The sequence below is a fragment of the Alosa alosa genome, chromosome 1 (assembly GCF_017589495.1).
Source record: "Alosa alosa isolate M-15738 ecotype Scorff River chromosome 1, AALO_Geno_1.1, whole genome shotgun sequence".
Taxonomy (NCBI): Eukaryota; Metazoa; Chordata; class Actinopteri; order Clupeiformes; family Clupeidae; genus Alosa; species Alosa alosa.
Window position 1 is genome coordinate 30288647 of NC_063189.1, and position 21681 is coordinate 30310327.

Here is a 21681-nt window from a genome sequence, read left to right on the forward strand (position 1 = left end):
CAATTATTTTGAAACTAACTGACCAAAATGGAAGATATTATGAAGAAAATAGAACACTTGCTTATGCAGCTGCTTTACGTGGCAAACTGTTGTCATCGTGGACCATCAGGCTAGTGAAGATAAAGGAAAAAATTATTATTATTATTATTATTATTATTATTATTATTATTATTATTATTATTGTTATTTTCCCTTGGAGATGCACAGCAGGGCCTGTGGACCAGGTCCATTGTAGGAGTGTCCACTGCACAATGGTAGTATCCAGCAGTCTGTCGGCCACTCTGCTTTTGTCTTCATTTGATCTGTTGATGCGGCGTATGCCTGACCAACCCTCCCTCTCCTTCCTGCAGGCCTGTGGCTGCCCTCTGTACTGGAAAGCGGCCATGTTCAACGGCGCCGGTGGGGAGAGAACTGGCTTTGTCTCCGTCCACTCCTTTATCGCCATGTGGAGGAAGTAAGCAGCCCTCCTGCACACGTACAAATAGGAACCTGCACACATGCACATAGGAACCTGCACACGTGCACACAGGAACCTGCACATATGCAGATAGGAACCTGCACACATGCACATACACAGGAACGTGCACACATGCATAGTTATACAATGTGGAGGAACTAAGCAGCCATCCTGCACATGCACATAGGAACCTGCACACATGCATAGTTATACAAGCACATACAGTAGACATGCAACAACGTGTACAAGCAGGACTCCTAGTTTCCCTGTTTGACACAGTGAGTTTTCTCCTCATAAAGTCGGCCTGACATATTTCTTTCTCATTTACAGGCTGCTGCACAACTGCCATGATGATGCATCAAAGTTTATTTACTTGCTAGCCAAACCAGGCTGCAGCTACCTGGAGCAGGAAGACATGATCCCATTACTACAGGTGAGATCCTCCATCCCTTCCCCTGAACTTTGCAAAAGTTTTGCATTTCCCTCGCAATTCTTTTGATTTTTCGAGGGAATGCAAAACTATTATGCGGAAATGCAAAACTTTGCGAGGGCACGCAATAGGAGCTCGTAAAAAAATACAATCATTTCCACCTGGATAAAAATGCATTCCCATCATGATCCTCTGTGGTCTCCATAGCAGACCATATATATGGAGGAGTTTACATTTACAAAGAGGCAAACATAACTCACTGTACGGTGTTTTTATCTTTCAGGATATAGTGGACACCCATCCAGGGCTGACCTTTCTGAAAGATGCGCCCGAGTTCCACTCTCGCTACATTACAACAGTAAGTCTCAAACTCACACCTCACCCTGGAGCGGTCTAGTTTTCCTGTCAAAGCTGTCACAGAACCATTGAGTATGAGTCCTTCCATACACTAAATCCTCATGGATGCCCATGATATTCCCATAGCACTGACTGAAGAGTTTATTGCTATGCTGAGCACCTCCATGCGTGGTATTGTAGGACTACCTGGGGGCAGACACCAAAGCATCCTTCCTCTGCTGGTCCATCAATGATACCACTAACACTTCATATGACTTGGCTGGTGTTATATTGCTGCTGAACCATTACACACTCTATTTGTGAGTGTAGACTGACATAGACTGACAAGTTGCATTTGGCAGCAGCGGTGCTGTATGGCCATCTTATTTTGAGGAATGTGTGGACATCTGACAGTGCATGCTTGTGCATGTGTTTTTTCATGACTCTTAGGGGAATTAAACTATAACTCGTTTTAAAAATATGGATGAATACAGCTGTGCATTTTGCAATTTGTTTTGTAAAATGTATAACAATAGCTCAAATTTATTACAAACTCCTCAAAACAAACTTTTGACCGAGAAGCAAACTTTTCCCAGAGAAGCGTATTAAATCATGATCATCAGATTCCATTTACTATCTTACTAACCTCTGTTACCGTATCGCCAAAAATGTTTGTGTTCCTTGTTCATTTCCTATGGCATTGCTGTAGACTTGAGGTAAAATGTCTAATCATCTGTAGCTGCATTAATGCAGCAAGCAGAGTCTGTTCTGTGCATGTAGCATGTGTCTGTCTGTCTCTCTGGAGGGGCAGCTGCAACATGTGCTAGGGAGGAGTAAGAATGGCAGAGAGGGGGAGGGTGTTGGTGGGGCGGGGGGTGGGGGGGGGGTTGGGTGGTGGCCATTGGCTGGGCTGAAAGGGGGATGGCGTCCGCTTGCCCTGACATCACGGAAACACTGATACACAGCGTAGCGGCCGCAGCCCTGCGGGCCCTCTACACACCCTTATTTAGACGCTTCCTCTCTCCCGGCATTACTTACACCCCTGATGGGCGGCCCTGGTGGGGCGGGGGCTGCAGTGGAGGTCTACCAGGAATCGCACGCTAATCTGCCCCAGCTCTGTGAAACCAAACCTCGGGGGGTAGAGAGTTGGGGTGGGGGCTATTGTCATCATCAGCTAGCCTTCAGCTGGTCCCCCTGATGGTCATATCAGCCTCATGGAAAGTAAGCGAGCCGCAGACGATTGGTCATGTGCACCCAGAGTAATGAAGCACTAATGGCCGGTGGAGAGAAGGCTCACCTCAGGCTCAAGAGCTCAGCTGACTGACCTTGTGTCGGCTTTACCCCCCATGCTTGTTCACCATGAAAGCATTTTACATTATGTTCATATCATGTCACCAAAGGTTGTCTAGTGAAGATGTACGACCACTCCTGATCTTACCTCAATAGGACTGACCAAGGTGACCCGTGAGGTCATGGAGAGGCCCCTAAAGAACTAGGGAGGATGCCTTGATTCACTGCTTCTCAACCTTCGTAACAGCATGGAACTTGTGCCTAACTTCCTTGTGTGTGTGTGTGTGTGTGTGTGTGTTTGTGTGTGTGTGTGTGTGTGTGTGTGTGTGTGTGTGTGTGTGTGTGTTCAGGTGATACAGCGGATATTCTACACAGTGAACCGCTCCTGGACGGGCCGCATCTCCATGATGGAGCTGAGGAGGAGTAACTTCCTGCAGGTGAGCCGTGATGAGATTCAGCCCTGTCCTTCGCGTCCACAAGTGCCCCAGACGACAGTCTTCACATGCGTTTCTGACAGGGCTTTCAACATCTACCTTGATAAATCAATGTTGTAGTACAGTATCAGTTAGCCATTTCGACATTGCCTTATAATTGTAACTATGTTAGCTTACTGTAGCTTGTAATTTTGTAGATCTTGACGTGTTTGCTAGACCTCTCCAGAAACCCACTTAAGAGCAGCAGTCCAATCACCTGCCTGCATATTCATTCATGTTGTGATCCTAGAGGTGAAAATGTAGCTTGAAGTGCTTAAGATTTCTCAATGTCTTTGTGGTTAGACCCTTGGCCTTTTGGAGGAGGAGGACGATATAAACCAGATCACAGACTACTTCTCCTATGAACACTTTTATGTCATCTACTGTAAATTCTGGGAGCTGGACACTGACCATGACCTCTTCATTGACCCCAAGGACTTGGCCAGATACAATGACCATGGTAAGTGGAGAGAGGGCCTATGTGATCATCTCAGGCTGCCTCTACACACATCCGTTTTAAGTATGCAAAGCCGACATTTTGCAAACGAAAATGCCGCCGCCAGTGTTCTTCAAATCGTTGAGTTTTGAGGAGTTTGAAGACGCTGGAGTAGTAGGTGGACGAGAGGCACAAACCAAACAAAAATACTGAGGATGCAGCCTCAGATTCTGGGCTGGAATAGTGGGGATGCAGCCTCAGATACTGTGCTGGAATAGTGAGGTTGCAGCCTCAGATTCTGGGCTGGAATAGTGAGGATGCAGCCTCATATACTGGGCTGGAATAGTGGGGATGCAGCCTCAGATACTGTGCTGGAATAGTGAGGTTGCAGCCTCAGATACTGGGCTGGAATAGTGAGGATGCAGCCTCAGATACTGGGCTGGAATAGTGAGGTTGCATCCTCAGATACTGGGCTGGAAAAGTGAGGTTGCAGCCTCAGATACTGGACTGTACGGATCTGTCCCTGTTAAAAGGCTTTAATGATGCGGTGCATATGCAGCGGTCTGAGCCTCCTCTAACGTCATGTCCGATGTTCCTTTTCCCCAGCCTCATCAAACAGAATCATTGAGCGGCTCTTCTCCGGAGCGGTCACAAGGTGAGGGACCACCCATCATGGTAGAAATCACATCAGATATCTGAGTGCTCTCGTGCTCTGGCAATAAGCTGCATGGAGAGTTCACCTCCAGTGGCTTCACCTCTCTGAGCCCTCATGTGCCTGTGTTGTGAAGTCCGTGTTTTACCATCTGAAACTGTTTTTTTCCGGCCTGTCTCCGCAGAGGGAACTCCGTGCAGAGGGAGGGGCGCATGAGCTACGCCGAGTTTGTCTGGTTCCTCATCTCAGAAGAAGACAAGAAAAATGCAACCAGGTAAGACCATGAGTGTCTCGGTAAGACCACAAGTGTCTCGGTAAGACCACAAGTGTCTAGGTAAGACCACAAGTGTCTAGGTTGGACCACAAGTGTCTAGGTTGGACCACAAGTGTCTAGGTTGGACCACAAGTGTCTAGGTAAGACCACAAGTTTCTAGGTAAGACCACAAGTGTCCAGCGTTAATCTCTCAGCTCTTTTGCTCTTCCACAAGCCAAACTTTTTGATAAGAGAGAAAAGTGTGGGCCATAGTCCTCTACAGATATGAGATTGATAAGATGCTGATGTGCATCGCCTTTTTTCACTCAAGGCGTTAGGGGAACTTAAGCAACAAAGTGGAGAGTCCCTTCTCCTGTACCCAGTATTTTACAACACTACAGTAAGTAAGTACAATAATTTAATTAATTTACGAAACAGGACGCATAAAACTTCAGGATGGGGAAAGGTCAAAATAACAAACGAACCTAACTAAGCAAGTACAGGAGAAAGTAGTGAAAGAGAAATAGAATGGGGCCCAATCTCCCTACAAAACTTTCAAAGCTGTGTTATGGCTTTTTACAAAAATAGGAGAATACAATATGGAATGAGTTAGCTTACTGAGTCAGCCTTTTGGCCAAAGGGGGTGATTAAATGTGATGAAATGTGCGGTCTTGCTACCCCTCGCCATGTGTAACTGATTGTGTACTTGTGTCCCTGGCTCAGCGTTGAGTACTGGTTCCGCTGCATGGACGTCGACGGGGACGGCGTGCTGTCCATGTACGAGCTGGAGTACTTCTATGAGGAGCAGTGCGAGCGCATGGAGGGCATGGGCATCGAGCCGCTGCCCTTCCACGATCTCCTGTGCCAGATGCTGGACCTGGTCAAACCAGAGTGCCAAGGTGGGACTCCTGTCTGTCTGCCTGTCTGTCTGTCTGTCTCTGTTTGTCTGTCTCTCTCTCTCTGTCTGTCTATCTTTCTGTCTGTCAATCTATCAATTTTACTTTCTGTGTCTCATGCATTCCTCTGATGCTTATAATATGTGTGTGTGTGTGTGTGTGTGTGTGTGTGTTTGCACATAGGTAAAATAACGTTACGTGACCTCAAGCGCTGCAGGATGGCACACATATTCTTCGACACTTTCTTCAACCTGGAGAAGTATCTCGACCACGAGCAGAGAGATCCATTTGCAGTGCAAAAGGTGGGGGATTGGTCACTTTCCCATTCATTCATTCATTTCCCATTTTTTATTCATTCATTCATTCATTCATTCATTCATTCATCGACATCCACATTTATTCATGATTCTAACCATATAATAGTTTGTTTTCTTTGCTTCTGTTAGACTATTTTAAATGTTTGGATGAATCATGAACTTTGTGTGCGTGTGCGCTGTGCCTCTCAGGATCTGGACAGTGACAGCCCAGAGCCGTCTGACTGGGATAAGTATGCTGCGGAGGAGTATGAGATCCTGGTTGCCGAGGAGACGGCCAATGAGCAGCTCCAAGAGGGGTAAGCCAGTAGCACCCGACAGCCATCCCATCATGACTGACTTGTCACAGCGTGTCACAGCGCATGTCACAGCGTTAGCAACTAGCTTCACCACTAGGGTAACAGTGATGGGAATCTATGCAAAGTTACCTAAACGAAATATGGGCTCAAATAATTTTGACAACTTTGAACTCTCACACCGTAATTGTGTAAATAAGGCATTTAGGAAGGGTATTTAAGCATTTTCTAATGATCACCATTGCAAGCTAAATATTACACTTTTCTCTTTACGATGTTGCTTAATAGTTGCTGCTCTGTGGTTTATATTGGTAAATTAATCAAACATGTATAATTTAATTTATACACGTGGGAGAATGACTGGTCCATTCATTGTTTTTCAAAAAGAAGCGAGCAGGAGGCATGATGTTTAATAACGCACACCTGCAGCTTCTTGCACACTCGCTAGTCTGTTCCATTGTGTGTTTTCCGAATGCTAAGAAGAAGCCTTGCCTCGTCTCTGAAGGATTTGACTCGGAAGGGCTCGTTCTACCAAGCATGAATCCTTGACTTTGAGAAACAGCCAGTGACAGTCACAGCCATCCCATCGTGGCTGACTTAGTACATGTCACACCGTTAGCATCTAGCTTCACCACTAGGGTAACAGTGTCAGTCACAGCCATCCCATCATAGCTGACTTAGCGCATGTCACACCGTTAGCAACTAGCTTCACCACTAGGACCAACAGTGACAGTCACAGCCATTCACATTTGAAGTGTTTGGAAAGAAATTCTCAAGGTGTATTTGACTGTAATGTGTAGAAAATGACCCCTCACATAAACACGTAGTGCTGTCAATCAAGTAGCGGTGGACCTACTGTAGATCTAGACATTGACTTGGAAATATAAACCGATGATCATAAAGCAAAACTTGTGTGTAAGAGAAAGCCTTAGCCATGTGAAGTGACCCAGTACTGTTTCGTGTCTCTAGTGGTCAATGCAGTATGTGCTTGGCCCCACTCTCACAATGGCAGTGTCCATGCAGCAATTCAGCCTCTCCTCTCGCTAATCTGGGTAGGGACAGCTGTCAGGACTGGCTTGGTCTCAGGGGGGCTTCTTTCCACACCATGTTTAAATTTAATAATGAGGACCCAACACAGAAATGTTTAAATGTGATAATGGTGACCCAATGCAGAAATGTTTAAATGTGATAATCAGGACCCAATACAGAAATGTTTAAATTTAATAATGAGGACCCAATACAGAAATGTTTAAATGTGATAATGATGACCCAATACAAAAATGTTTAAATTGAATAATGAGGACCCAATACAGAAATGTTTCTTCTGCCCTCCCCAGGTCTTTTGAAGACGACTATGAATCTGATGAGCTCACAGTCCCTTCAGAAATTGGGAATAAAATGGACAAGCTGGTCATATCTGACCTCTCTGCATAAGCTCCGGAGCATTGTGGCCTGTTCTCAACTCTAGGACGACAAAGAAGAAGATATATATTCAGAGAAAGACAGAGAGGGAGAGGGGCTTATCAGTCCACATCCTCTCTACTACTGAAGGGAAAACTGCCTTTTTCTGCATTTAAACAATGAACTTTTGAGTATATGTGTTTGTACAGCTGTCTGTGTGTGTGTGTGTGTGTGTGTGTGTGTGTGTGTGTGTGTGTGTGTGTTTGTTTGTTTGTTTGTGTGTGTGTATGTGTGCAAGAGAGAAAGTATGTGAGTGTGTATGGGGGTTCAGGAGAGCTGATGTCTAAACCAAAAGGCTTTCTGTTATGTGCAATATGTCTTAACATGTAGAGCGAATCACATTTTCCACTTCTGCAGTGAAATGGTCATTTTCTGAGCCCCACTCCCCAACCCCCCAAAACTACAAACTGCCAGCAGATGTTGTCCATCCATTTCAAGACCCATTTTGTGGGAAAAATGACCGTAAACTGGCCTTTGAAGTATGAGAACATCAGCTACCACATGTTACAAAGGAGCGAGAGGAAGGTGGACATACTCTTGTGTGCTTTGTGTTGTGCCCATCGTTGCTGCAAAGAAGCTCGACTCAACTCGACTCCCAAACTGTAACTAAATCGATCTACGTACGGTATTCTTTCAGTGTTTGGTTTGAGATGGTGTAGCTTCTGCTATACTGAAAGACTGTGATAGCACAAAGAAACCTTTTCTTTTCTATGTCATGTTGGACACCTTTCCTGTGAACAATCAATGTGATTTTATGAGTGAATTGTGCCTCCCTGTGGTCAAATGTAATACTGCACAGAAACAGCACATGGATTAAATTGGCAATGGGGAATAGTAGTAGTCTGTGAGTTGTGGTGACTTACAGTGCTTATGGGAGAAGGCCTGTGAGAAATAACAGGTCTAAGATCTAAACATTTCCACATGCAGCAGTTTATCTGTATCTAGCATACAATTTCACATGTAGACTGGGGGCTTAGTCCTGACAATCTTGAAACAATATTTACTGTTTCAAACTCCCACTCCAAGCATTTGCAGGAGTTAATATTGCCGTCAACCAGAACTCCATGTTCAGCCAAGAATCCTTCTTAAAATATGACCAAGGCTGGTCATATAGTCACGGGGGCTCAGAGGACTTACAGTATATTACAATATTAATTAAGTTTTTGTTCAAAATTGTCTTTCTGGATATATTTATAGCTTCAGAATATGACCGGGATTCCTTCAGAAATTGTACAATGTCTAAAATGTTAGGCTGATTTATTATTCATTTTCTTTTTTTGACGATGGCTGTGCCTTATCTCACATCATTCATGTCCTGCACAGTCACAGACAGTCACACATCGCATCACATGTCATCACATCACATCACATCACATCACATCACATCACATCAAATTTATTTATATTGCGCATTTCATACACAGGGGTCATTCAAGGTGCTTTACATAAACAAAATGTTGCGTTCAGTTGCGTTACATGTCTGTGGTAGTGGTCCCCCAGATGTCATGCTGAAGAGGGACGCTAAGGCAGCCGGGGACTCAAGGCTGCCAACATGATCTAATGACTGATGTCCCCCAACATCACCAGAGGTTCCACCTCGTCCTCTGTCTCCGCCTTTTCTCTGTGGATGGCTGATGTGACTCCTCCAGTCCTGTACTGAAAGACACCCAGCACGCTCTCTCAGTGCTGCCCCCAGTGGACAGTGTTACTGCCCACACTTGTGTGTTTCTGTAATTAGTGTAATATATTTATATATGCTAAAAGTGCATAGTTTTGCAAGCCATTGTCATGTGTGACAGCTAGCTGCCTGTGTACTGTAGTTGAATTATTTTTCTGACCCTATAGTAGGACATTTATTTTATATAGCCTCTGTAAATGTCTGTTTAATTTGTTTTGTTTCTCCCATGTGTTCAACTCAGCCACTGAGTGGCAAAGCATTTTTAAATTATGATATGTCTGTGATTGCCAGTGTTATCGTATGTGCAGTAAGCTGAATCTGTGTGTCATTTTGTTATTTTATTTTTGAGGGAATTTTGTATAAATTCATTACAAGATGACAATCAACTGGATATAATTTTATCTTAGCAATGTGTTTGTAGCTCTCCTTTATAGTCTGCGGGTCTATCTGAGCAATACAAACTGCTATATCAATCAGGCTAATTAGTACAACTAAAAAAACACTGCCAAAATCAAAACTTGAAATTGAAGTAGGAACCCATGGTCACATTCATTACTCTATGCAAAATTGCACCCTCTGTATAAAGATCTTGCAGCTACGGAATCTGTTTTGAGAAACTCTTGAGTGTAATCCTTTCTCTTTTTGATTTTTTTTATCTTTTCCACTTTTTCTTTTATCTCTTTGTATGCCTTGCTTGCATAGGTGAGGAGTGATGAGTAGCTGCATTTCCTGAAGTGCTCTAATCAACTGGCTCTTGTATTAGCATGACTTTATTTCTCTCTCTCTCTCTCTCTCCTTCCCCCCTACCTTCCTTCATCCTTTGTTTTATTTTCTTTTTGCCTTTTTGAAATTATTAAATTAAATAAAGATATGTAAGAATTAGCCACTTGCACTTTGTATATCTTTTAACCTTGAATATTTGTGCATTTGAAACGATTTTACGCTTCTATAGTAATCAAGTCCAGTCACTTTTATTTATATAGTGCATTGTTGTATGCACAGAGTGCAACCCAAAGTGCTTCACACACAAGACATTGACACACAAGACGAGATGCCGGAGGGGCGATGACGGAGCGGCGTAGCCACCAGCGCACCCATGACACCAAGACAAACATTAACAAATAATACAAAGTTAAAAATAAAAGAAATAATTAGAATTAAAAACTGGACTGGACTAATACTGGACAGAGCAGCATGACTTGCCCACGCACCCATGACCCAGCACACTTATTTGAAATAATTAGGCTATAACAAATAATAATACAATGTTAAAATAGGAAATTAAAATCACAGTAAAGCAAAACCAGATACAGAATTTATTGGAAGATTTGTCTAGAGAAGAAATAAACAAATGATTACTGCACATTTGTCACGTGTTCCACACTTCTCTGCTCTCCTGAAGAAAATACCAAACCCTGGTGTTGGCAGCAGGCCAACATAGATGTAGTTATATAGCTATAGTTACAGTATTTTGTCCAGAGCGAGAGATGAGCAGCCATAGAAGTGTGGTGAGATACTCATGTCCCAGGTCATAATGCAGGCCCATGCCAGAGGGAGGGGGTGGGCATGAAGTAGGTCAGTATTACCTGGGCGGGGACCCGTTCTCCTGAAGGACCCCCGCGCGGGCAGTCCTGAGAAGGGGTCTCTGCTCTGGCCAGCTGACTCTGAGAAAAAGCCCTTTTGAGGTGTTTACCTCTACTGACACCCATGTGTCAGCAAACAGAGAGGACCCAAGTCATTCATCTCAACACTGACACAGCTATGGAGCTGTGAGTGTGTGTCACTCGGACAGGGTGTATGTGTGTGTGTGTGTGTGTGTGTGTGAAAGTATGTGTTGCTGTGTGTCAGAGTATGTGTAATGACAACGGTTGCCGTGGTTGTGCTTTATAGTAGTAACTTCAATTGCCGATGCCAGAAGTCAGTATTGCACTCGGAGTCCTAGGACTATTTCTGCCATGGTGGTCTGTCAAGTAAGTGGATGCCAGCTAGGTTTTGGCATTACCAGCGTTCTGTCTGGCATACTGGCCTTCTTTCCCATGGGTTCCTACAATCCCTGGTATCTTGGCTGGAGCACCAAGATCGCTGCCCCTGTGTGGGTTGGAGTTTTGGTAGGTACATCAATTACACTCAATACAGCAATACAGCAAACTAATCAGGACCAAGACAAGCAATGTAGTTTGTATTGTTTATGTATCAGTTTACTGTGTAATTGCATGGTATTATAATGAATAAAATAAAATAATATAGAAAATCTTTCACAGGCAATCGTGGCTGGGTCATGTACATTGATGGCTTGTAGAGACCACACACGGAAATCACTGGTAAATATCAGCACTTATAGGGTTTTATAAAACTCTTGGCTCATATCAAGGAACATTTTATGATAGAATTTGTATTACCTTATTTATAGCTAAAGACAAAATTCTGTCTGGCAGGTAAACTAAATGTAGATCTTAGATTTGTAACAGTTACATGCATATCTGCTTCTCATAGCTTCAATAACTTTAGATAAACTTGTCTGATAAAGAGAATCATTTATACCATTTCCTCTAAAACCAGACGAGGGAAGCATGGCAGCAAGTCCTTTTTGTCTTTATGAAATGTTTTTCTATCAGATGTGCGTGTCAGTGGCTAAGTTTAGCCTGTTTCCAAACAACACTGTCTCTGCCAGCAAAAGAAATGAGGAGGAAAGGCTTGGAAAAAGAAACAAAAAAGTGCCCTTTTGCTTCATGGGATCTATAAATACTCCGAAATAATTCTCCTTCGCCCACAGAAACAAATCCCTACAATAGAATAATGGGGCCGACAGGGACCTGGTGGCAGTCCAACGTAGCAGGGCCAGATTCAACCCACATCCAGACACGCAAGAGGACAGCACACACCAGCACACATCAGCATGGGCAGCCTGCTGACGTAAATCACAAATTAGATGAATACACATCTTTCGCTCGTCAAACCATTGTGCAATATGATAGGCTGACAGCATACTAAAATAATTACAGGGCCAAAGTAGTTGATAGCACTTAGCCATAATTGTTGAGAGATAAAATAAGGGCTGTCATGCGATTAAGGGATGAAAATATCACCCCACTTACCAGAGCTAGACAGATGTACCTGGCCTCTGCTCATTTGATTTGTCGTCCTTGTCTAGTGGGAGCTGAGCTACGTCTTCAGCATTCTTTGTGGTCTCACTGCTCCGCTGCAGTTCGCCATCGCTGTGGCCGGCATCGTGCTCGGACCTTATTGCTACTACTCTTTCCACGGGGCGGTTGGAACTGGTTACCTGGCCCATGCAGTCCGTCTGCCCTACCCTTACCTGGCCTTCCCGGGCCTGTGTTTGGACCCCAGGCATGTGGAGTGGTTTCACCTGGTCCTGCACACGGCAGACCTCATCACCAGTCTGGCCATTTTTACTCTGTCACTCTTCCTCATTGTCATCCTCACTCTCCGAGTGCTACACTTCGGCCATGTTAACGTGAGTTTATTATTAACGTGTAAGTCTGTGTGTGTGTGTGTGTGTGTGTGTGTGTGTGTGTGTGTGTGTGTGTGTGTGTGTGTGTTTGTGTGTGTGTTTATACAGTGCATTTGTGTTTTGGGATAAGGGATAAACTGGGGCTGTTAAACATTTGAAGAATGCATGCCTGTTGTCACCCCTCCTTCCCATCATTGTTTTCACAGAGACAGAGTCATGGCCGCTAGCCAAGCACCCCCTGGCACCTTATGGAGCCCATTTTCTCACATTAGATTGACAAGAATCTCTTGCACTTGATCTCCAGTTTAAAAATCAAAAGGTTGAAATTACACAATTTAATTCTCCAATACATATGGAATTCGCCCCACCCCAAATAAAAATTCTTTGATGAGAAGGGCTGGAGGATATGATACCATCTTGCAAACTTGGACCAAAGCACAAAGATGAGCTCAACATTTCCTGTTCTTCTAACAAAGTTGAATTTTAGGAATCACACAGGGCTGTTTGGCAGCAGGGGGAGATGGTTAGGTAGTGTAGCAAATGTGTCTTATCAAGCTCAAAGCAACAGGTCATTTCCCATAATGTGACGCGGTCAGACACTGGGGAGAGAACATTACAACACAACACCCATGTCAAAGGGATTTCAGAACTCTGGGCAACAGCTCAAACACACGCCAGTAAATGCGGGCCACAGAAGAGCGAGCCTCTGCTTTCTGTCACTCCTCTCGCTAAACAGCCAGTGATTTGGTTTCCTTGTGTGCTTAACTCCAGAGAACTTTCCAGAACAAAATGTCTTGTTTTTTTTTTTCAAGAAGACTTCTTATTTGAAGATTTTCTTATTAGAGAATACATATCCTCATTCGGTGCCTGCCCCATAATGCCCTAAACCACGGCGAAAAAAAAAGTATATAGTATATCATCCAATCAATACAGAAACATGTGTGTGTCATGATTTAATGTTCTTTTCCATCCATTTGTGTTCCAGCAGACACCAAGGGATCACTCTTTTTGGCTCAGGGCTTGAATGCTAACACATGTTGCAGCCTAACTGTCTGTGTGTACATGACAAAATCAAATGGAAAATACAAAAGCCAAGATCCGGAGCTCAGACCTGGATATGTCATTGTATGTTTGTTGTTCCCACTGTCTAGCAAAACCTCACTCATAAGTAGCCCCTGCAATCAAGCTAATAAGGACAGGGGTGTTTGATCTCACTCTCCAAATCTGAGGAATCACAAAAGACTGACCAACTGGAATGTGCCCAAATCCATCTGGGCTTGTCTTTCTCAGAGAGGCAGAGGAGAAAAGGAGAGAATAATGAGTCTGGGGATAATGTGGTCAATACTTTGCCCTTTGGTTGGGAGACTATTCATGCTGATTAGACACACATATCTATGCACATGCACACCGTCACACACACACATGCACCATGAATTACTGGGGGAATTATGACAAGAATTATGATAGACAAGAATTATTGTCTGTCATAGGGTCCTTATTTCCTAGTGGTGCTAATATCCCCTCCTCTCCCAGCCATAGTGGAAGATCTTTGGGTTTGTGTTGCATCCCATCTCCATAGCCTTTCCTTTTTTCATCCTCATCCTTCCTCCATCCCAGACACACACACACACACACACACACACACACACACACACACACACACACACACACACACACACACACACACACACACACACACACACACACACACACACACACACACACACACACACACACACACACACACATACAACCACACACACACACACACACACACACACACACACATACTGTACAACCACACACACACACACACACACACACACACACACACACACACACACACACACACAACCACACAAACACACACACACACACACACACACTCACACACACACACACACACACACAACCACACACACACACACACACACACACACACACACACACACACACTCACACACATACACACACACACACACACACACACACACACACACACACAGATGGGAGTGGAGGTGACAGAGGTGAAAGTTGTCATTTCTTCTCAGCTTCTCTAAAAGACAGATAAAGTCCTCTTTGCTAGTGCAGGCCACTCTGCTGTGCACCATTGCACCAAGTGTGCAATTACACTTTTTGCCTATTGCTTACACACTTTTTGCAGAATTTGGCTCATTATGTTACTGTAACACTTTACACACAGTCAAATAAGACAGAGCACTTGGGGATAAACAGCTCACACTTATAGGCCAAAATTAAACACTGCAATCAAAACTCAACAATTCTTTCTAAAAATGTAATTATAACAACAGAACCATACACACATTATGGATCCTGCCTTCTGTTCAGATCTGGTCACAAGTCCTCATCGACATCACAGACGATCTTATAGTCAACGGGAAAAATATCACTTGTGTGAAATATCCACCCTTGAACTGATCCCACCTTAATGTCTCTGCATGCCCCCTTCATTGCTTGCAAAAGAGGCATGTAGTACAATATGTGTTCGTCATATACCTTTCACTGGCACACTAAAAATAATTCTGCAATTCTTATCGCAATAACTATGTTGCTGAATTGCAAACAATGTGCAAAGCAGACAATGTGTGCTTAAGCTATGGTTACACAGTGTTTAAAGGTATGTTACAATGTTTACAGTAAGGTATGCTACAAGAATTTTAGGTATTGAGGCTTCAGTCTAAGCATTCGTTTAGTGTGTAAGCAATAGGCAAACACTGTCAATTGCTACAGCATGATGTGGCTCTATGCACCGGGCTGAAGATGCTACGCCATAATGAGGAGGTATGACAAAGCAACACGCTCACACACACACACACACACACACACACACACACACACACACACACACACACACACACACACACACACACACATACACACACACTTACACACACACACACACATACACACACACATACACACACACACACACACACACACATACACACACACTTACACACACACACTTACACACACACACATACACACACACACACATACACACACACACACATGCACACACATGGACACACACACAGCTGTCCTTTCTGTTTCTTTCAGCAAGTCCTATTTACAGTTTTTTATGATTGTTTACACGCTAAAATAAAAACTTCCACACATTCCACATTTGCAAAATTCTACTCCAAGGAGCAAAACACCTCCACAGATTTGCAGATTTACACACAATGTCTGCTTCACCCTTTTTGCAAAACATTACACACAGTAATTTGTAAAACTCTACACACATTTTCACACCTTAGACACAGATAAGGATTGTGAGGTTACTTCCTTGTCATTACAAAGCCCTGGATTGCCAATGACCCCACTACTGAACGAATAGGATAATCACATCCACCAGGTGTGGAAGCACACATGTGCTAATTTGAAAAGGCAGCACTCAGGTGTACTATAAAAGGCAGCAGCTTTTACAGTAGTTTTTCTTCAGAAAAGTGTATGTACTTTATACAGTATTTTTTATTTGTCTACAGATTGTATTTGTTTCTTTGATTTCATTGTTGGTTGATTACTGTAACTGATTATGGTAAGAACTACTGTAAGTATTGAAATAAATACTTGAAATATTCAGTCTGCAGCATCAGTGTTGTGCAGTACTTGGTAAGTTTATAGTAGGCCTATTTGTGTACATTCTCCCTATATCTCAAACTAATCATGAAGAATGTTGTGGGTTTGTCATCTAAATTATCCCTTACATAACAATGTCTGGCCAAAAATCTAGCACATGCTATTTCCTAACATTATTTTTTTTTACAAATGTGTTTTTTTTATTTTTCACAGCAGTGTAAAACTGGCTGCAATAGTGTCTGATCATTGAGGGCTGTGTTGGTTAAATGACAACTAATAGCATTTTCACAAATATGTGTATATGTTTTGACTGAAGTGTGTATGTTTTGAAAATGTTCTGAAATGTGTCATTTTGCAAGCAATCTAGGAATTATGCAAATTGAGTGTGGTGTTGTGGATAATTGTGATTATATTTTGAAAAAAAGAACCCGGTTTTCAAAACTGTAAATTTAAGACCATTCTCTATACAGACAGAAAATGAGAGAGAGAGAGAGAGAGCTTACTGCATGCCATTACTTGTGCACACCCTCATTTGTGTGAATTCTTCATGCATGGTGAAGAGAGAACACCATACCAGCAATTGTTGATACAGTACCCTCCAGAATTATTGGTACCTGTCTGTTGGTGATTTATTGTAAACTCACAATGAAAAAAATTTGAAAAAAATCCAACCTTGAAAGGAATCAAATTTATTTTGAGAAAAAGGAAAATATCATAAAGAAATAAATATTTTTAACAAAAACACGTCGCTCACAATTTGCCAATAAAACAGCTTGTAATATTCTCCTATGAAACCCCATAAAGTTGGAGAATACAAAGCAAGGGATTTAAGACTGTTCGTCTTTACAAAATCTCCCCAGATCGTCCAGATTCCTAGGTCCACACTTGTGCATTCCCCTCTTTGACTCACCCGACTGTTTTACTATGGAGTTCAGATCAGGGGACTGAGATGGCAATGTCCGAAGCATGATTTTGTGTTCAGTAAACCATATTTGTTTTGATCTGGACGTTTGTTTTGGTTCTTTGAGCTGATGAATTATCCAATCATGTCCAACTTTTAGTGTCTTGGCAGAGATTGACAGATTTCCTTTGAAAATGTTTTTATTGGTGTTCATGATACCATGCACCTTATAGTAATTAGGTTCCCAAGGCCTTTGGGAATAAAAACAGCCCCAAAATAGCAGCCCCTCCACCATCATTTTCATTAGCCATGGGGTTCTTTTTAGTGTACTGTAGTTATTTTTCTATGTACGCCAAACACACCTAAATTGTTTCTAGCCAAAGAGCGCATTTTCATTTTATCTGACGATAGACCACACTTCCAGACAAAGTCACTGTACCATTCAGTAACTCCTGCCATTTAAATTGGTAATTAAATGACTGGGCAGGCTTTTACCTAGCCTGGAAAATCCAGACCCTGATAATCTAGAAAGATTAAGGGTCTGACAAAGAGCAATGTAATGGCCCAACTCGAGGGGCGGCAACAAGCATGCATTTAAAAATCTCACTGCACGCAATTGGAAAACACTAGACCATGTTTACTCTGAATGATTTCGGACTTTGACGCAATCTGATAACACTACGATCAATGTGTGCTGTCCTCCAACGTTGCAGCGCTGTCTTCATTAGTTTAGCTGGTTCCCTGGAATGCAAGGGGAAAAGTAACGTGCATCATTGCTCTTTGCCAGAGTGTCTCACAGAGACAATTCCACTGTGCTCTCGCGAGAACTCTGGATTTCCAGGGTAGCTTTTACCTGGCACCTCTAAATAATCTATTAGCAGTGAGGTCACTTTTGAAATTTTTTGGGGGGACTTGGTGACCCCAAGATGATACCTTGTATGTAACTCTCCAACAGTGGTTCTTATGGATTTTTTTGCCAATCTTACCATCCTCCGTACTGTACGTGGGGGCAAGATAACCATGGGTCTTTGACCAAGCATGTTTGTCACATTTCCAGATTATTATAACCTTTTAATCATTGTTATGACTGTAAATATAGGTCTTTTCAGCAAAGTACTGTACCTATTTTATTCATAGACATTCTCTGACTTACAAATTCCAACACACTTTCTTGTTATTTAAATTTAGTGTATTCTCTTGTCTTTTCGATGTTGAAAAATGACACAGACACTCTGATTAACTTAAAATAAATTGAAATTAGATAGGAAAGTGCTTCTGTTTTGTATACAAGATTTTTCAGAGGTGCCAATAATTGTGAGCAACGTGTTTTCGTTAAAAATATTTATTTCTTTATGACATTTTCCTTTTTCTCAGAACAAAATTGCTTCCCTTCAAGGGTGGATTTTGCTAGGGTTTCCTAGGAAATTGGGTAACACTTTATAATAACTACACACAATTAATCATTTATTAATCCTTTGTTACTTATTAGTTAATGGTTTGTTCATCATTAGTAATTTCTTGTTCATACATAATTTATCATCAGTAAAGCATTTGTTCACACAATTATAAATGGTTTGTTCATAGTAAATAAGCCTATCCAAAAAATATGTTTGTAAGTACATGATTTATACTTAATATCTAATAAAACAACCACTTATAATGAACTCATTTTCTTATTATAAACTAGTTGCAAACTATTACAAAATGCTTTGTTCATCGTTTGTAAAGCATTGTTCCTATGGTAATTCTCATACATAAAGTATACACACAGTTATAAATGGTTTGTTCATAGTAAATAAGCCTAATATGTTTATGAATTATTGTTAATACTTAATAAATTATGCAATATACACATGCACTAATGATTAGTTAGAGTGAGGATACATATTTTATGAACCACTTCCTAATACTATAATTCATGATTAACTCAGGGGTCACAAGTGGTTGGTTAATGATATTTTGAGAGCTTATCTAAAGTGAGGACTTTCTATGCCTTGCAACACATTTTCAAATGAGTTAATTATAGTTATAGTATTAGGAAGTGGTTTATAAAATATGTATCCTCACCCTAACTAATCAGTAGTGCATGTGTATGTAACAACTGTTAAATAATGGAAATATTACTTAATCAAAAACATATTGCATCATTTATTAAGTATTAACAATAATGTATAAACATATTTAAGATATAGGCTTATTTACTATGAACAAACTATTTATAACTGTGTGAACAAATGTTTTACTGATGATAAATTAGAAATTACTAATGATGAACAAACCATTAACTAATAAGTAACAAAGGCTTAATAAATGATGTATTGTGTGTAGTTATTATAAAGTGTTACCGGAAATTGTTCTCACTGTGGGAGTATAATAAATCACCAACAGATTCTTTTTTATACTTGTTTTTAGTCAACTTTACCAAAGGTGCCAATAATTCTGGAGGGTACTGTAGATAGTTTTTGTCTCTCTTTTTGTGTGCATGTGTGTGTGTGTGTGTGTGTGTGTGTGTGTGTGTGTGCGCATGCATGCGTGCAGGTACAGTATGTGTCCGTTTTCACTATTCATGCCAACCATCTCTCCACTGCATGAATATCACTGTACATGACAGAGCTGTACAAGACTCTCTTTGTAACAGATAGAGCATCATTATGCTGGGTTCAGACAAGGTGAGCGATAGAGTTCTCTTTAGCCAGTGGAACAATGCAAATATTCCTTGGAATGCTTGATGCTGTGAGAGGCTGCCAGCGCTCATCAGCAGTGAGAGTGGCAGCGTCCAGTTTGAGGGCCAATTCAAATGAATGCTCCAGGCTAAGTATGGAGTGTGACCTAACGCTCCTGACAATTAAGACAGTGTAGTTTTTCCAGTGTGAAATCAAATTAGGGTTCAGAGCAGTGAGGTCCAGGCAACTGTCCAGGAAAAAGACTGTGTATGTGTACACGTGCAAGAGCCCTTGTCCAGACAGACAGAAATGTCCACAAAAGAACCTATGAAGCCCTGTTATGTAACAAGGGGAAATATTTCTCTTTTATAATAACTCAAAGGTTGTAAATAACAAGAGACTGAAGTCATTTCTTCTTTCCTTTGAACACAGCTGCAGCTGTTACAAACAACGCTAAAGTCTTACACGTCATATATGGAGGGTGTGATGTCAATGAGATTAATGTCACAGTTTCCACTACAGTGTGGAGAGTCAGTAGCCCTGACACTCACTCAGATTAGGACAGACAGTCATACCTCCTACACACTGATTAACTTAATTGTAATCAGTTACACAGTAGAAACAGAATTAGCTTTAATGTTCACACCTATAAGGAATTTGTTTCTGGCTAGTGTCACATGAATGAATTAGTAAATTAATAAATTAATTAATACATTATTATTTGTATTATTATTATAAGATAAGATAAGATAAGACTTTATTGATCCCACAGCTGGGAAATTTACTTGTCACAACAGCCCAGTAGTATTTAAATAGAGAGTAAGAAAGTTGTATACAGTATGCCCAGCATACAAGCACACCTAAAAAACAACACGCCTTAGGGTTTCACCAATACTTTGAGGCAGAGTGAACCAATATATATGGTGAATAAAAAAGCTTCACATGTACAGTGGAAAATGCACATATTAATAATGAAGTTCAGACACTACATTAACATTACAAATTTTCATGACAGTAGTGTTATACATTCTGATGGCAGATGGAATAAAAGACCTGTGAAAGCACTCCTTCTTACATGATGGGTGTAGTAGTCTGTTACTAAAAGAACTGCTTTGCGCAGCCACTGTCCCATGGAGCGGATGAGAGGAATTGGCCATGATGGATGCCAATTTGTCCAACATCCTCCTCTCCCCAACCACCTCAACAGGCTCTAGTTGGCAGCCCAGGACAGAGCCGGCCCTTTTCACCAGCTTATTTATTCTCTCCCTGTCCCTCTCAGAAAACCCACTACCCCAACAGACTACAGCATAAAAAATAGCTGACGCCACAACTGTGTCATAAAAAGTCCTTAATAATGACCTGCACACACCAAAAGACCTCAGTCTTCTCAGCAAGTGGAGACGACTTTGGCCCTTCTTGTACAGGGCATCTGTGTTTTGGGACCAGTCTAGTTTATTGTTAAGGTGAACACCCAGGTATTTGTAGACTGATACCACCTCAATGTCTATTCCCTGGATGTTCACTGGCGCAACTGATAATGCCTTACGGCTGAAGTCAATTACCATCTCCTTTGTCTTACTGGTGTTTATCTGCAGATGGTTCTTTCCACACCATTCAACAAAACTGGTAATGACCAGTTTTTAAAGTTATTTAGCCTATTTGCGGCCCGTCATGTAGACCTAGGCTTAGTCTATAAATGCAGTTGCATCCATTTGGATTGGGGGGTGACAAGTCAATCATTTTGGCCTCTTCATGACAGGTTCAGTGTGTGTTACGATCGCGCCCCCCTGCCCCACCCCTCAAGTGGATTTGTCCAAGCAGCCGCTTGGTTTGTGGGGAAATATAGCCTAATCCATGCATGGTAGCCTAGGCTATATAAGTGCCCTCCGCTGGCTGGTGTTCACATCATCGCAGTTTAACCGTAAACAGCAATCAGAGGTGTCTAATTGTATTCCATAAATATATTGTTTTTATAGACGTAAGTTGCACGCGCTACGAAGAGCTTCCATTTACTGCACCATGTAGGCTACTGTAGTGCGGTTTGTCTGTCAACATAAAAAAAACTACCTA

The 21681-nt window shown here is 41.9% G+C and overlaps 2 protein-coding genes across 9 annotated transcripts in view; both read left to right on the forward strand.

The window, feature by feature from the left end:
* ppp2r3a (protein phosphatase 2, regulatory subunit B'', alpha) overlaps positions 1 to 9854 on the forward strand; it is a 78540-nt gene extending 68686 nt beyond the window's left edge. For all 8 annotated transcript variants that reach the window (XM_048245042.1, XM_048245033.1, XM_048245025.1 and 5 more), the window contains 11 exons: positions 351 to 454; positions 788 to 890; positions 1171 to 1245; positions 2864 to 2950; positions 3290 to 3446; positions 4029 to 4077; positions 4259 to 4348; positions 5051 to 5226; positions 5407 to 5525; positions 5730 to 5836; positions 7171 to 9854. In XM_048245042.1, coding sequence (XP_048100999.1) covers positions 351 to 454; positions 788 to 890; positions 1171 to 1245; positions 2864 to 2950; positions 3290 to 3446; positions 4029 to 4077; positions 4259 to 4348; positions 5051 to 5226; positions 5407 to 5525; positions 5730 to 5836; positions 7171 to 7267 — 1164 coding nt within the window. In that variant the 3' untranslated portion in view covers positions 7268 to 9854. The remainder of the gene's footprint in view (positions 1 to 350; positions 455 to 787; positions 891 to 1170; positions 1246 to 2863; positions 2951 to 3289; positions 3447 to 4028; positions 4078 to 4258; positions 4349 to 5050; positions 5227 to 5406; positions 5526 to 5729; positions 5837 to 7170) is intronic.
* A 1065-nt stretch (positions 9855 to 10919) lies between these two features.
* On the forward strand, positions 10920 to 12794 carry LOC125298786 (transmembrane protein 212-like). The gene is made up of 4 exons (XM_048249684.1): positions 10920 to 11080; positions 11234 to 11293; positions 12124 to 12447; positions 12651 to 12794. The coding sequence occupies exons 1-4, from the start codon at positions 10928 to 10930 to the stop codon at positions 12669 to 12671; spliced, it is 558 nt and encodes a 185-aa protein (XP_048105641.1). The 5' UTR covers positions 10920 to 10927; the 3' UTR covers positions 12672 to 12794.
* Positions 12795 to 21681: the final 8887 nt, after the last annotated feature.